General features: G+C 40.6%; 2 protein-coding genes across 2 annotated transcripts; one reads left to right on the top strand and one right to left on the bottom strand.

The window, feature by feature from the left end:
- Positions 1 to 359: 359 nt before the first annotated feature.
- On the bottom strand, positions 360 to 7,698 carry LOC148307230 (golgin subfamily A member 7). The gene is made up of 3 exons (XM_088263775.1): positions 7,387 to 7,698; positions 3,911 to 4,063; positions 360 to 1,705 (listed from the first exon to the last, which is right to left on the bottom strand). The coding sequence occupies exons 1-3, from the start codon at positions 7,537 to 7,539 to the stop codon at positions 1,562 to 1,564; spliced, it is 450 nt and encodes a 149-aa protein (XP_088119901.1). The 5' UTR covers positions 7,540 to 7,698; the 3' UTR covers positions 360 to 1,561.
- Positions 7,699 to 8,718: 1,020 nt separating this feature from the next.
- On the top strand, positions 8,719 to 14,340 carry LOC148307229 (uncharacterized). Its single transcript, XM_088263787.1, has 5 exons — positions 8,719 to 9,014; positions 10,356 to 10,511; positions 12,461 to 12,601; positions 12,723 to 12,802; positions 13,816 to 14,340. Exons 1-5 carry the CDS (start codon positions 8,889 to 8,891, stop codon positions 14,033 to 14,035), a joined length of 723 nt encoding a protein of 240 aa, XP_088119913.1. The 5' UTR covers positions 8,719 to 8,888; the 3' UTR covers positions 14,036 to 14,340.
- Positions 14,341 to 17,188: the final 2,848 nt, after the last annotated feature.

Here is a 17,188-nt window from a genome sequence, read left to right as displayed (position 1 = left end):
GAAAAACCGCAGTTGCGACTGATAATTTAAATGGTCCCATTATGGTGATAGTAGAATGATCTTTAATATACTTCTAATTGATAAAATTGAATAGAAAATAGAATCAAACGATTGTGTGAATGACAAAAGTTGAATTCTCACTTTGAAATAAATGAAGTTAGTGTAGGTTTCTGCAGATGTCAACAAATAAATGCAGTCACTTTTAATTTATGTTTTACTTGGTAAATACCACTTTTTACATTGAAATAGTGGTGTATATACCAAGTAAAACTTGAATTAAAAATTAAGCAAATAAACTTAGAAGAGTGAGTTCTCTCAGCCATCTAGTAGTATGATCTTTTTAACATTTAAATTCATAATAATTGAATAGCTATTTATTTATGTTAACAACTTTCTGCATAACAAAATCAGTAGCTAAAGAACACGATACAGGAATCAAAATCAAATTAGATTTAGGATAGCTCCGCATTCGAGTGACAATATATCACTCGCACTATTAACATTGTCCACATATCATATCGCCTTGAACATATGTGCCCGCAGGATGAAGAGTCGGGCTATTGTTGATCTTGCTACATTTTCACTCGGAATTACAATTTCAACGCTCAAAACTGCTCACAGTCAGACACGTTGCGAGTGACTGATTGATACATTTAAGGTTATAATTTATGTGAACTTTTATTATATACTCTGCAGTTTCATACTATCACATGATAGTCAGGAACACCGATATCCTAGCTTTACCAAAATGAGGGTTTTCGTGCTCTGCGTTGTGGGCTAAAGTCCCTTTTTGATACCGTTTTAAGAGGTCTATGTCAAATTAAGACACGGGGAAAACCAACAATATCAGTACGAGGCATAATTGGGCCAAAAAAAAAACTCTTAACCAAGCGAATCCCATATCTGTATAAAGTAGGACAATACGAGTGTATAAACTTATATAAAACAAAGTAAATTTATTTATTCTAGTCGACTACCACTTGAGAGTAATTGTCCCTGTCTCGGGCAGCTCTACACAGCGCCTCGACAGTTCTGATCCCTGTCAAATCTCGTATATTGGTTATCAATTTGTTTAGTTACGCTTTTTTTATTGAAATATTCCTAGAATCCACGCATTACGAGTCTACGGAAGGGATGACGTTTGTAATTTTCAAGGAATGTAACTCCCATAAATACTGAGGGATGGACTGTATTACTCTTGTATTACTATTGTGATGTGACTGAAAATATATTGTAATAAAGATGATGTAATGAGACGACAAAAAATATAGTACAGGTGAGAATTGGGTGTTGCAGTTACTTGTGATTAGTATACTGAGGGTCGGGGATGATGTAAAAACCGCCAGCAAACATGACGATCATGGATGGAATGGAAGCTGGAAGCACAGGATAGGAGGGAACAGGGGAGGGAGGCTGTGTGGCCAGCGGATGGATAGAGTTGAAGATGAGAGGGATGGTAGTTAACATATATATCTCTTGAAGTTTTGCAAATGAGAAAGAGTCATTTCCACTAGTGTGAAGTTCACATGAAGAATTCCTCGGTAGAATGCGACAATGGGAGTCACGTCGCGTTGCTGGGGCGGTCGAGGATGGAGATCTCGATGAGGCGGAGGCCGCGCGTGCACGGGTCGGTGAGCATGAGCCCGCGCGGCCCGTACACACGCTCGTTCTGCGACGCCACGAACTTGGACACCTTCTTCAGGCACTGAAAAAATCAATTTCAACCTTTTAACTGACCGCAAAATATAAACTGCGGGTAACATAAAGAGCAATGGAGAGAAGGATGCTAAACATGTCCCTTAGGGTTTAAGTTTTGTACTGACATTTCTCTATAGAACTGCATTTTATAGAATAAAATAACAATTGGTTAAATAAAAAATCATGGTTTTCAACTCCTGCCTTGTTGTTACATAACATGGAATTTTGTCTAGCCTCACACCAGTCTGATGATGTCGGTTACGACGAAATTTGGTTGCTGGTCAAATAAAATTCATGTGGAAAAAATTACATAGTTATTAATTTATTCTATATCCCTAGGTCAGCACGCTCAATGTTCAGCACGCTCGGCTACCGTTCTGGAGGTCCCGGGTTCGATACCCAAGGGGGGTAAAAATAAATATAAGTAATTTTTTCACTGTAATATTTATTCAATATTACCGTGGACTGGTACCTGAAGCGGAGGGCTGACCATCTTTCCTTCATGTGTAAAACGATCATGATAACACTGCGTTTATAAGACACAGTGCCTTATGCACCATTGGGGTGCGGATAAGGGTATTATTATTTTATTATTATATCCCTTAGGGATCGAAAAACTAATGTTTGGGGATAAGGGAAAAGACCAAGGTAACAGATGTGGCTCAAAGAATCGCGGAACTAAAGTGGAACTGGGCAGGTCTTGTGGCGCGTATATCTGAAGATAGATGGACAAAAAGGTGCTTGGAGGCATAGAACAGGACGCAGAAGCGTGGGTAGGCCCCAGACAAGATGGTCCGATGGCATAAGGAAAGTGGCGGGCCTGCACTGGAAGAGAGAGCTGTGGAAGTCCAAGAGGGAGGCCTTTGTTCAATACTGGACACAGGAAGAAGGCTGAAGTAAGTAAGTGAAAAACAAGAAATATTAGAAATTAAAAAGGCAATTATTAATAATTTACAACTAATAAATACACAAGTAAATGATTTTGCTAAAAGTCTGTCATTAAAAATATTTCCAATCACTCATCATCCCTGATCCCTTTTGACTGTGACTGCCAATCAACACACAAAAATAAAGCCACTTGAGATCTACCCAAGCTTCTTTCCCTAACCGTCAAAATATTTTGAATATTATTAGTAGATAGTGTTTTAGTATTTGTTGCGGACGTCTGGCCCTGAGCCATTAATATTAAGAATAAAATAAGCGTCTATAATAGGAATAAAATGTATAAATTAAAATAAGCCTGTATCCTCTAGTATGTAAGCTCATACATGTAATTTGATGTAGTCCGTACGAGGCAAATCGGTCGACTGAGCTCCGCTCGCCCGGAAGGGAAGGCGGGGAGCGGGGAGCGCGGTCGCCAGCAGAGAGGGGCCCGTACGGACAAGGCTCGGATAACGGTATAGTCCCGTTATCCGAGCAACGGTACTTTACCGTTATACAGCGCCGAGAAGCGCCGACACGGCATAAAACCGTGCCGGCTGTAGAAACCTAAATTTGAATAAAGCAGTGTGTAAAAACCCAATTGGTCTTTTATATTTCTCCATTCGCCGCTCCTTCGCCTCAAGAATTCGCCGCTGGACTTCGCCTGACTCGCCGTCTCATTGCACCAACAACGGACCGTTGGAAAGCCTTTCTCAAGGCTAGTGAGTACGCTTCAACACACGAGTCAGTGCGATCTCCTTGTGATCCTGCTCTCCGTACCTCAGTCTGGTATCCATTAGACCGATACCCAAGTCGGAGGCCCTTTTCAGGGCCAGTGGATATTGTTCGGCTACGCCGACCGGACTGAGCTGCGGTGAGTCTCTGCCCCTTACAACGGCAGAGCCATAGCTGTGCTACAGACGACGGGCCCCCCAGTGGCATAGCGAGAGTTACGTCAGTAACAGTATTAATCGGTCTTGATAAAGAAGCGGTTAGCTTAGAAACTGGTAGACATTATAATTAAGCTATAATAAAATATTTATAATGATTTTAAAACAAAGTTACACTTTAATTATAAAATGGAAAAACACAAAGTGTTTTATTTATAACTGAGTCGTTTGAAAATGCCATAACTAGGCAAAACAATTATCACGATATAAATTTTTGTGTTTTTTAATAAAATACAACTTAGTAGAATCAAAAAAATGTGTATTTGATTTAAAAATTAATACACAAATTAAAATGGAGTTCTACAAATTAAATGCCAAATCAATAAATAATAAATAAGTACTTTTTCATAGTGCGTTTCCGTGCAGATGTAGATGAGGTATGCGGTGAGGCAGGCGAGGCAGCCCTGGCAGTAGGTGCTGCAGGCGGCCTTCTCGGCCTCCGCAAAGTACGCATTCAGTTGGCTGATTGTGTAGTCAAAGGCTTGCCTTTCAATCTGAAAAATCAACAACATTTTCAATTGTGAATCAGTAAAAAAAAAACAGAAAATAACCCTTTAAAAAAGATATTAACACTATGCAATATTATGAAAATGTATAGTTTTACTAAAAAGTAATAAAACACAAGAACAAATAAAGTATTATATTTTAAATATTAAAATCAAAACACTGATTTGAGTCCAATAATAATAATAAAACCCTTATCCGCACCCCAATGGTGCATAGGGCACTGTGTCATATAAACGCAGTGTTATCTTGATCGTTTACACATGAAGGAAAGGTGTTCAGCCCTCCGCTTCAGGTACCAGTCCAGGGTAATATTGAATAAATATTAGAGTGAAAAAATCACAAATATTTATTTTACCCCCCTTGGGAATCGAACCCGGGACCTCCAGAACGGTAGCCGAGCGTGCTGACCATTACACTACGGAGGCGGACAAATTTGAGTCTACTAAGTTGTATTTTGTTTTTAAAAATAGCCCTTGTCAGGGCATTACCAAACTACTGTACTGTACAGTATAGTAAATATACAACTTAGTACTCAAATCGGTGTGTTGATTTTAGAATTTAAAATATAATATGGAGTTCTACAAATTAAACGCCAAATCAATAAATAAAGTATTAGGACTCATTTCGCTCACTCCTTTCAAGAACGTCATAAATCAAAAATTGTCAATTTTCAGTTGTGCATGTTTTCAAAATGCCCAGAAAATGTACTATATCCCAGCAAAAGCGGCATATCTTCACCCATACAACAAAACACTCCAAACAAAAGCCTTTATGAATCCTTTTCTTACTTCAATTTTTAAATGTTTGTTTGATAGGAGGCTGTACTTTTTCATAAAAGTTTGCTTGGCTAGCGTTATCCTCTTTTTTATGTCTAGGGTACATTTATTGTTATATGTTAGCGTGCTACCCAGATAACAGAATTGATCCAACTGTTGAATTACTCTATTTCCGAGAAGTATTGTTGGATGGAGGTCAGATTGCTCTTTTTCAACGATCATTGATTTTGTTTAGGCGGCATTAATTTTCAAATGGAACTTATCCAGAGCATTAGAGAGTGTTTAACATGTGGTTCATGTCACTCTCGTCCTCTGCTATCAGGGCGATGTCATCAGCGAACCTTATACAATGTATTTGTTGACCGTTTATTTTTACTCCATTTGTTTTTTCCTTCAACTCTTCAATGGCCTCCTCTATGAACAAATTGAATAGATAGGGTGACAGCGGACAACCCTGTCTCACACCTTTTCTTATCTTGGCTTCTTTTGAGGAACCATTAATATCTATGAGAGTGGATTGGTCCTTGTACAATTTGAGGATGGTTCTTCTGTCCTTCCAATCAATTCCTCTTTTCTTCATGACTTTAAACAAGAGGTACCAATCCACTCCATCAAAAGCCTTCTCTAAGTCTATAAAGGTCGTGTATGTTATAAGATTCACATCCAGTCGTCTTTCCAGTATCTGTCTCAGTGCCAAAATTGCCTCTCGTGTTCCCACTCCACTTCTAAAACCAAACTGATCCTCTCCAAGCTGTTCCTCCACTTTCTTTTTCAACCTGCCCTTTATAGTGTTCAGGAGCACTTTGGATGCGTGGGATAGAAGTGTTACGGTTCTATAGTTGTTGCAGTCTGCTGCATTTCCCTTTTTAGGTATTGTTATAGACTTACTCTTTACGAAGTCGTTGGGCAATTTTCCCTTTTCATAGCACTCACTTATGATGTTATATAGTGCTGTCTTCGTCCGTTCGTCTACATTCTTTAAAACCTCAGCAGGTATATCATCTATCCCAGTTGCTTTTCTATCCGTTAAGGCCTTCACTGCAAAATCGAATTCAGCCCTTGTCAAGGGTGGTCCCTTGCAATCGGGATCTACTTCTTCTTCTGGTTCCAAATAAATCCTTTCGTCTTCGATATCATTTCCACAGTACAGATCTTCTAGATATTCCTTCCATCGCTCAGCTACCTTTTCATTTTCAAATAATAGGTTTCCGTTTTTGTCTTTAACAATATTGCTCTTTGTTTTAGGTGTATATTCTAGGCTTTTAACTCTGTTATATGCTTTATCGATATTATTTTTGTGTAGTAGGCTTTCGATTTCTTTACAGTTTTCACGTAACCATTCATTTTTTGCATTGCGACATTGGTCTGTAATTTGATTTTTGATCGGTTTGTATTTGACATAATCTTTACTCCTTAGTTTGTTTCTTTCCTTGATTAATTCTAGTATTTGTTGATTCATCCATGGTTTCCTGGGTTCTAGGACGTTTTTCCCAATACTTTCGTCACATGCTGCATTGATGTTTTTTTTCATTGTCTCCCAAGAAGTTGGTTCTATCTCATTATTAATCTTTACTAGAGTTGATTGGAAGTCTTTTACTAATTTTATATCTTTTAATTTTTCCAAACACCAGTGCTTTTTCTTGGCCATGATTATTTTCTTAAATCTAATATTGCATACCGCTTTGACTAGAGTGTGATCACTATCTATTTGATTTCCAGGGTATGAGTGACTAGATCGTATTTGATTTCTATATTTTTTCTTTACTAGAATGTAATCAATTTGATATCTCCTCGTGTCTCCGGGGGCCTTCCACGTGTACCTCCTTCTCTCGGGGACTTCGTACATTGTGTTGGTGACGATCATCTCAGACTGCTTGCAAAATTCTATCATTTTTTCTCCTCTTTCATTCGTATTTCCTAAACCAAACTTTCCGATACATTCTTGATCAGTTGTTTGACTTCCGACTGAGGCGTTGAAGTCTCCCATAATAATCACATTTGATTTGTTTTCGGTAAGTCTCAGCAGCTCCTCGAGTTGTTCGTACATGGTGTCAATTTCTTCTTCGTTGCAGCTTGATGTTGGAAAATACACTTGTATGACGTACATGTCTGTGGGCTGGGCTTGTAGCTTTATCATAATGATTCTTTCATTTACGTGAAAAGTGTTAAGGACGCTGTTCTTCCATCCACCTTTCAAAATGATTGCTACACCTTTGCTGCCTCTTTTTTTACATCCACTATGAATTATTCTCAAGTCGTCTTACACACTAGTTTCATAAGAGCAATATTTTCATCGACAAGCGATAGAATTTGATTCAAACACTAGATTTATCACACAAGCTACAGAAAATAAATCAACTGAAGTAAATCATGCGTCTACGGTGGTCTTACAAGGCATATTGGACAAAATATATAGAAAATACTGATAATTTCACCGTCAATATGGTACAATAGGGGTGGTAAATTTCCTGTTAATTAAATGACACAGCTAATGACAGCTGCCAATATTCATATTTTTATTGCTTTATACATACCCTGTCTTCTAGTTCGGGTGGAAATCTAGTCTGAAATTTGACAGAAGTTCCTTCTGAATAGTCCCTTTGCACGAACACTTTCAGGCACTGCTGCGGAGGAGTCTGTTGGCTGCCCGGGGTGTTGGGACCCGAGGGAACGCGATTGTTCGACATTGTATACGTGGCGGAATAAATTTTTGAATATATTTAATTACGTCAATAAGTAAAATACTGTATTAATTGCGACTGTAGCGCGCGACACACTAATCTAATCGCAAAATACGCAAGCAGCAAAAGTAACAGCACTTCTTTGATATCTCGATGACAGATCTGGGCGTAGACAATTTACTAAATTTATACCATAGACAAGTTGTAAAGAATGTTTCATATGAAAACCAACAAATACGTAAAAAAAACACCCATACCTCGCTATATGGCCGCTCTTTATACGGCATTTCGCTATAACTGCCCTCTTCATCTAAGGCACGTTCTCCATTTACGGCCTAAAATGTTTCGCTATAACGGCAAAAAAAGTTTTTTTTCGATGTCGATATATCTACATGTTGCCAATCTTACGCAAAAAATTATGACAACAGTGATCTGCAAGTTACCATTTCTTCATCGTCTCCAGATTAAAGCCATTTAAAAAATATTATGTGTGTATACATGCATATATTTTATGTAACATGAAGTTGTTTCATTTTTGTTTATAGATTATCGTTGGTTTTTGGAGTCTGTTATTATTTTATGTACAAATGTATGTGCTTGTTATGTGTGTACTTTTTATTTAAATTAAATAAAAATAATAAAATGCATTTTAAATGACAAACAATGTTACATATTTAACAAACTTGGGAACCAATCCCATAGAATTTGTATGAATTTGTATTAGGGTGGTGACCGGAACATTTCGTCGTAACGTAACTTCGTTCGCTCGCGGTGAGAGCGTCCGAAACTATGGATAGATCGCTCGGCTCGCTGAACTGACTATTCGAATGCTCGCATCGTAACGTGTTACGTTACAACGAAATGGCTCCGGCAGTCACCACCCTTAGAATTATTGATCCCTTATACGGCTTTACGCTTTGCGGCCAAGTTTCGTGAAAAGTTTCTAGGACGTAAAGTGAGGTATGGGTGAATTTATAAATATGTAATGAAATTAGGATTTTCGAAAGCCTGGAGTCGTTTTTTGTTACCGATGAATGAATTTACTAGAATTCTGTTTAATCTAGTTGATATTTTCTTTTTTTTCCTAATTGGTACCTATCTACCTATCTACTTAAATGAAAACATTGATCCGTCTCATTATTATTTTAGTAGTCGGTTGTTTCTATTTGTCTGTGTTTTTATTTTGAGTTTCGCGAAAATGACATTTGTTTTGGGTTGTGATGTCATGTGAACCGGCTTGTTTTTGTTTTGTTAATTATATTACATCGCAATGCCGTGGAAGTAAATAAATAACTATTTACATTTCCGAAGCGATTCACGATTTATATGAGTTTTAGTTTTTAAATTCGTTGACGATGAAGAATGTGATAATTATTCGTGAATTCAAGAAGGAAACGGACGATGTGGCGTGCCAGGAGTTATTATGTTCTTCTATTATGGGTTACGCAAAATCAGCCTTCGTAATTTTTCTATTTAAAGAGGTAAATTTTTAGTAATAATTTCAAAACGATTCAAAATCTGTAACAAATCCGGTATGAACATCCATTATACGTCATTTCCTCCTATAATTAAAAAAAATCTTTAGATAAATTATACGTAACTAACTAACCATCACGTCACTTCTCCGCATGGCAGAAAGAATAAAACGCCACGCTGCTGTCTTTGCGAACAATCTTCGCCTCGTCCACATTCATGCATCTCCTCATACATACCCGCCGATTATTCCGACCTCTGACCTTACCATTTTCAAGTATGTATTTGAAATACTTGATCAGGCCAAGTTTTCCTCGACCTTTCTCTGCTCCTATTTCCAAACGCATTCGCCTCATAAATTTGTTTTACTGTTCTTTCTCCACTCATTCTATCCACATGTCCAAACCATCTCAACACACCTTTCTTAATTGTATCGATAATACTTATCTCAGCCTTGAATTCATTCCTTATTTTACCATTCGAACATCTATCACACATCGTTTTGCCGCACATTCATCTGAGAGTTCGGATTTCGAATACATTACTACTTTCATCCTTCTTTTGCCAACTCGATCTTTTACTCCCATTTATTAGGGTTGGCACCGGGAATCCATTGTGCACTGCCAGTTAAGCTTTCACTAGGGTTTTTAAAAAAAAGTATCATGTGATAAAATATCCAATCGAATAAGTTGAGTTACTTTTAACAGTGTGATATGGTGTACTCTAAGGTCACAATAGACCTAATATGGTTCAGTGACATAAGGGATGCAAGGATGAAGATCCCTTGACCTTATAATAAAAAAATAGTACACTTTATACGGTATATATTGTCCGCCTCCGCAGTGTAATGGTCAGCACGCTCGGCTACCGTTCTGTAGATCCTGGGTTTGATTCCCAGGGGGGGTAAAATAAATTTAAGTGATTTTTTCGCTGTAATATTTATTTAATATTACCCTGGACTGGTACCTGAAGCGGAGGGCTGATCACCTTTCCCTCATGTGTAAACGATCAAGATAACACTGCATTTATATGAAGCAGTGCCCTATGCACCATTTGGTGCAGATAAGGGTTTTTATTATACTTTATACGGTCATATTAAAAAGCACAATAGTGTATTGTATGTAAAACACATATTGATTTTTTTGCATTAAAAGCTTTGTTAACTTTGTGGTATGGTAATATAACACTCTCCTTATCTTGAATTGAATAAATGAATAAATTATTATTCCCAAACCGGCAGTCACCGCTGTTTTTAAGTGGTATTACACAAAGTGAACGATGAATGATAAGAAGAGTGTTTTCAGATTGATCATTTGATCTTGTGGTAATTTTTGTTTGAATGTTTCCAGGTGATCTTGCAAATCATGGTACTGGCCGCTGCTGTATCGTACATATTCCTCGGGTTACCCATACTGCTATGTATCGCCACAGTTCCAGCAATCACGGCCGTAGTGTACGTCTGCACGTACACTACTCACGCGTTCAAAGCGGCCGAGCTATCTATGGTGAGTATGTTTCCCTCTCAGCACTCCCCTCGCACTCCTCTCAGCACTCCAAAGGACCGCCTTATTACCTTACAGCAAAACACATTGTGGGGCGCCAAACCTCACACTTTGAACTGTAGATAGGTGCGGTGTGTCTTCTGCAGCGCTTCGCTTCTGGGGGCGTAAATCCCACAAGTTCTGAAGTCCTGCGGCGAAAGGTAGAGAATATTTACCAATAAATATTTCTCAGGTCCGGTTCCGATGCGTAGGTCGAGGTGTTGATACTGGTTCGTAGTCCGTGGTCGTTGCGATGGTCAAGTCCAGGGGGAGAATCCAGTAGATTAGCGAAGGGTAGAGCGAGCGGAGAAATAATAACACCAAGTTCGGTCGTCCAGGATGGAATGATTTATTTACCAAATGTACACATATTTATATCCCTACGGAGCTAATCCGCCGGGCTGGTCCCCCTATTGCCTACGTGCGCGGCCCCCACCACTTTTCTGCTGGGTTCCCGTTGGCCCCAGCGTAAGTAGTGGGAGCCACGCCCCCTTTCCCCGCTCAGTCTGGCGGGTTTCAATATGGGGACGGCTGCTCGGACGGAGTCGCTCCGTATTATGTTCCATACAATAATTACAATATATTTCCTTACATTTCTAACTAAATCATGCCTATCGCGAGGGCTGTTCCTCTGTGGCAATACAAAAATCCTTTATTAGGAACAGCCTCTCGCTTACAAATTGAGTACATTTACAATAATATCGCCTATTTTATAAATGCGGTCCTTTTGTGGACCTCGTGTTCATCTGGTCCGTTACACACATTGTTTGCGGGAAACACTTAAAAGCGTCTGTTACATACTGTTTTACATAGAGAGCTGGAGACACTTATTATTTTAATTTTTTTAAACGAGACAAATATTAGTGTATTTTTTTATTTACCAAAATACTTCTATGTCATACTACAGTAAACCACCCTATAATGTTGAGATAAGTACCGCGTTACCGGAGAGAACGTTCAAGAGGGTAAATGTTTTTAAATTGTATCTATAAATCACCTTTTCTTGACAACAGTTGAGACCAAGATTTGCTGCGTCCTACGCCTTATCTCTTCATTCCTCACAAAGTCAAACTAGCTAGTGTTAGTTGTGTAAATTTTTCTTTGTTTTCGGCTTTTGAAAAGAAGTCAAACCACCGCACGCCTAAAATTCTTCGCAGACATCTATTTTCAAAGCTAAGTAGACGCTTCTCTAGGCCCTTGTAAGGTGCTATGTTCACAGCCGTATAAAAGAACAGGAGCAATGCAGGCATTGTATAGGCGGCATTTGGTCTTCACCGAGTATAGATCCGATCTCCAGACAGCCTTCATACTATTGCATGTGGACCCTGCGAGTCCTAAACGCACTCCCAGTTTGAAGACTGCCATTTTCAGTCGCGTACACTCCCAAATACTTGAAACTCTCGACCCTTTCGATGAGCTGGTCACTCAACGTCAAGGGTTGCTGGGCGGCTAGGCATGAGCTGTTGCACAACACATAGGTTTTTGCAACAATAATAAATAATACTTGTGTACAATAACACACCCGCCTCCGTAGAGTAATGGTCAGCACGCTCGGCTACCATTCTGGAGGTCTCGGGTTCGATTTCCAGGGGGGTCAAATAAATATAAGTGATTTTTTCACTCTGATATTTATTCAATATTACCCTGGACTGGTACCTGAAACGGAGGGCTGATCACCTATCCTTCATGTGTTAACGATCAAAGTAACACCGCATTTTGACACATATAGGTCTTGGCGGTGAGCTGTAATACAGAGGGAGGTCACAATAGACCTATGGTCGCAGTGACATAAGGGATGCAAGATCCCTTGACCCCAAAAAAAAAAAAAACTGCATTTATGTGATGCAGTGCCCTATGCACCATTAGGTGCGGATAAGGGTTCGAATGACAATGATAAATGTGTTATATTTCAGAACAAGCCTTTGATGCGTTGGGTGGCCGAAGCGTACGAACCATATTTCATGAACTCTGAACCCAGACAGGTTAAATACGGAGTTTTCAATGAAAGTGACTACAAATCGGAAGAAATTGATACAACTTCATTTTGCTCCAAGGTAAGGACCAGATTGAGTTATGTCGCATTGCCAAAGCTGCAAATTTTCCTCCAGAACACAATCACACAATTACAAAGAAATAAGTATTATCGTATTATTGATATTGTATTTTCGTTGACAGATAATAGGCGTAGTTAGTGCGAGAGATTTTATTGGTCCTGAAAATAGTCTCTCAATGTACGGGCTTGCGGTGGATCCCAAGTAAGTTTATTCACATTAATTTTCTATTTTAAAGGTATTGTTAACGTTGTGATATGGTAATTTAACACTCTCCTTATGGTTCATAATTCACTTTGTGTAATACCACTTAAAAAGTAGTATTAATTAAAATAATAAGGAGAGTGGTATTTACATTTATTTATTGACTCAAAATTTGGCCTTGTGAACTTTATGAAGGTTCTTCAGCGGGTGTTTAATTTCTTGTAAAAGGTCTCAAGAGTGTAATACTTGTTCACAAATCTAAATTATCTCCAACTAAGAGTTTTTTTTGACATCTCAACATAGATGAAGAAGTAAGCCCCGTAAATGCCCAGACTTCCATATTCTTCTTCATCTATGTTGATGTTCTTATTCGTTCTTACTGTTTAGAATTTTCAGAACGGCGAAGATGATCTTATATTATCTCCCAGTGATATGTATTTACTACGACTCAACTTTTAAAATGAGAATATCAATATAAAATATAATAGATATAGTCTCACAATTTTTGTATTACTCCGTAATATAATTATGTATTACACGAAAGTATTATAATATAAAGTTATTCATTTGTAGCGACGGAAATAAATAATTTGTGAAAAAATCGGGGATAAAATCACCAGTACACAAACGTTTCTCATGTCATTATATGCGTATGTCGTGCGCAGATCGTGCCAGTAGTGCGCAGATCGACTTACGCGGCGGTCGTGTCGCTACGCTAGCTATTGCGGCTACTTGCGATGTATTTTTTTTTCGTTTTCATATAATTACCAGAGCTAACATGTCAAAATTGTTATATTTCAACTTCAAGTACGGTCAATAAAAGCAACACTTATGAATATTCACATTTTTCCCGTTTTTAAACCACATTTTCATATGGTGTACAAAATACATATCACCGGTGCACACGGAAGTTTTTAGCACCGAAAGGGAAGGGTTAAATCTGTAGTGGCATGATGACATCAATGGTACCACAATGTACACATGCCCTTGTAACAATATTGTGTTCATTTCAGGTACTCTAGAAAAGGCGTCGCTAAGCTACTAACCCGTAATGTGATTGAATACGCAAAACAGAAGAAATACGACAACCTCAAAGTCATCACGACGGAACTGCAGAGCGAAGCGCGGACGCTGTTCATGAAGGAGGGCTTCCAAACCAACCAGATGTACCACCGCCCTATTCTGGGAGTCTTGTCCTTGGGCGTGTTCCAACAAGTGTTCCCGACCAAGTAATAAGCTGAGATAAGCTGGAAACTGCAGGACCAAATGGCATTTTGGTGTTTATGAGAAAAACAACTCTTTGTCTTTAAAAATTATTTACATTCCACACAAAGCTACTTGAAACTTTTATCAATAAATCATTCCGTTTTTCTATGGATAAGATTGAACCCAATATACACCGCAGGACAAAAAAAATTACGAGTCCTCAAAAAAACTAAAATTTACATATAATGAATTATTCTTGATATTTAATTAGTTTTTTTTTGTATTGTTTGACATATCGCTCACTCCTTTCAAGAACGTCATAAATCAAAAAACTTGATTTTTCAGGAGAACGTTTTTAAAGTTTAAAACTATAACACAATGTATTAAAAATAAATATCAAGCCACTTTTTGAACTTTTTACTGTGCAGCAGATTTTTTTAAGTAAAACCTGAAGGTTTTTTCTCTATTTGAAAAATATTTAGTTAATTTTAAAAAAATAATGAAACAATACCATTTATTCAAAATTCAAAAACAACACTTTCTGCCCTGTAGCGGGTAAATATTAAGTTAAAAATATGCCTCTTTTCCTGGGATATAGTACATTTTCTGGGCATTCCAAAAACATGCACAGCTGAAAATTGACGATTTTTGATTTATGACGTTCTTGAAAGGAGTGAGCGATATGTGATGACTACTCGTTACTTCAAGGTTAAAATAAAAGAACTTACTCATGAATTGTACTTAGAAATTGCCATTATATACCAGGTATCAGATTACCCGAACCTTAGAGACCCATAACGGTTCATTTATGGTCGAGTGTTTGTGATGGAATAATAGAAGACATATTATTTTTTAATTCATATTTAAGAAGTAGGTTCTAATCGCTTTATTTGAAATTAAGGTATTTTATATTTAAACATATTAGGGGGTTGAATTAGTTCTTGCCGTTTATAAAAATTTAATATTTCTCTGTGATTTAAATAGATTCCTTTGGTTTTTTTTTGTTTTCCTGTCCCCCGCTGCCTCGAACACCCACGTGGCACTTTCAACCGACTCAAAATTAAGGCTATGGGCCTCGTTCATCGGCAGGGAAGCTGGGTCCCGTATGCTCTGAAGGAGAGAGATATGGAAAGGCGACTTTGCATGTGTGATTCACTCTTGCAACGGCATCACAGAAAAGGTTTTTTGCATCGCGTCATCACCAGCGATGAGAAGTGGATCTTCTTCGACAACCCCAAACGCCGCAAAGTCATCTGCCAGCCAGGTCAGCCACTCCCTGCTGAAGCCAGCATTGCAAAACGCAACATTCACGGCTCAAAAACGATGCTTTGCATTTGGTGGGATCAGCAGTGAGCAACGGCAGAGCCTAGCTGTACCACAGACGACGGGCCCCCCAGTGGCATAGCAACACACGTAACGTCGGTTACATTTGGTCCTTCGAACCGGATTTGGACCCCCCGTCTACAGCTACGATGCCGGCTTCCTTGCGATCGGGTCGCAACGCCGGCATGGATCCTGAGGACCGCGAAGATGATGCTGCCTCTGTCTCGTCCACACACACTGCACGGACGCTGAACTGCGCCGCAAGCTGGACGAGATGGCCGAGCACAACCGGAGGCAGCAGGAACAGAACGCAGAGCTGCGGGAGATAATCGACCGGCTGCAAGCAGCGAATGCAGCATCACTTGGAGGGGTCTCTGCTACGGGGAACACAGCGCATCCTTCCCGTGGTGAGCCTAGGCCGGAGGACTCCGGCTCAGCTCTTCGAGAACCGTCGGACGAGCATCGAGCATCACCCGGAAGAGTCTGGTTGACGTGGAGCGCAGGAGCGCTACGTAAGGCGTCCCTACTTCAACAGCGACAACCAATGGAAAGAACCGAGAGAGCGTGACCCGGTTCGAGAGTGGGTGGATGACGCCCCATCATTCTTCCCGCCACCTAGGACGGATCGAGGCGGTCCGGTGCCAGCAGCAGCGCCCGGGCGAACCGATTCCTCTCCCTGGACCGGGGAAAGGGCATCGACCAGATGGTCAGGCCAGCCGCCGGAACTGCCAAAGTTCGCTGGCCAGCCACAGGAGTGGCGGACGTTCAAGGCGTCGTACGACCAGTCAACAGAACGATGGGGCATCGGGGATGCGGACAACATCGGACGGCTGGCACGCGCCTTGGAGGGACGCGCTCGTCGAATCGTTGCGGGGCTCCTGCTATACCCCCGCAACGTTCCCGAGATAATTCGGAAGCTCGAAGAAAACTTCAGCAGCCCGTTATGATCATCGCCGGAATCTTCGAGGAAGCGAACCACCTGCCTCGTCTCACGGAGCATGCGACCGTGGAAGCGGTTATGGACTTTTCGGTAGCAATCCAGAACGTCATAACCACGGTAGAAGGCCTGGACGCCCACTACCTGGCCAATCCCCAGCTACTAAGCGAGATGGTAGCGAAGCTGCCCCCCTTCCTGAAGTGGGACTGGTTCATACATCGCGTCGGATGCCCGAAGAGGGCCAATATCTACGACCTGGCAGGATGGCTCGAAGAGATAACCGCGGTGGTGCCGTCGTCGGGGGGCTTGAGCGCGCTAGCCCCGAAATACCAGCGAGAAACAAACAAATGAACCGACGGCCGCGAGAAACCGGCGGGAGCGAGAGATAAGCGACATGTACTTGTGTGTACGATAGAAAAGTGCGTATGCTGCAACGGAACACACAAACTCTCGCGGTGCGAGAAATTCAAAGTGACGGCAGCGAGCGACAGGCGAGTGCTCGTGCTAAACAACGCAATGTGCTACGTGTGCTTGGACGCAGGCCATAAGTCCAAACGCTGTAAGGCGGACAAGTGTGACATGTGCGGCAGCAACCATCACCGGTTGCTGCACAGAGAGCGAGAAGAAAACGAGCCAAACACCGGGGGAGAACATGTGCTGTTGTCACGCGCCGTGGAAGTGCCGATCACCTTCAAGGTAGTACCAATAACCTTGAAGGGACCACGCGGCCAAGCGTCCATCCACGCGCTACTCGACGACGGCTCCTCGGTGACCCTTCTCGAGCAAAGGGTAGCGAATGAAATCGGGGCGACGGGCGCCTCGGACAAGCTCGAAATTGCGACCGTAAACGGCGAGACGCGCACCAGGAACTCGCAGTGTACGCGGTCCAGGCGCGGACAGTGCCCAGCATGGACCTGCCA

This window comes from Brachycentrus maculatus, unplaced genomic scaffold (assembly GCF_059751285.1).
Source record: "Brachycentrus maculatus isolate JH-2025_06_01 unplaced genomic scaffold, ASM5975128v1 h1tg000203l, whole genome shotgun sequence".
NCBI lineage: Eukaryota > Metazoa > Arthropoda > Insecta > Trichoptera > Brachycentridae > Brachycentrus > Brachycentrus maculatus.
This window is presented reverse-complemented; position numbering and strand designations above follow the sequence as displayed.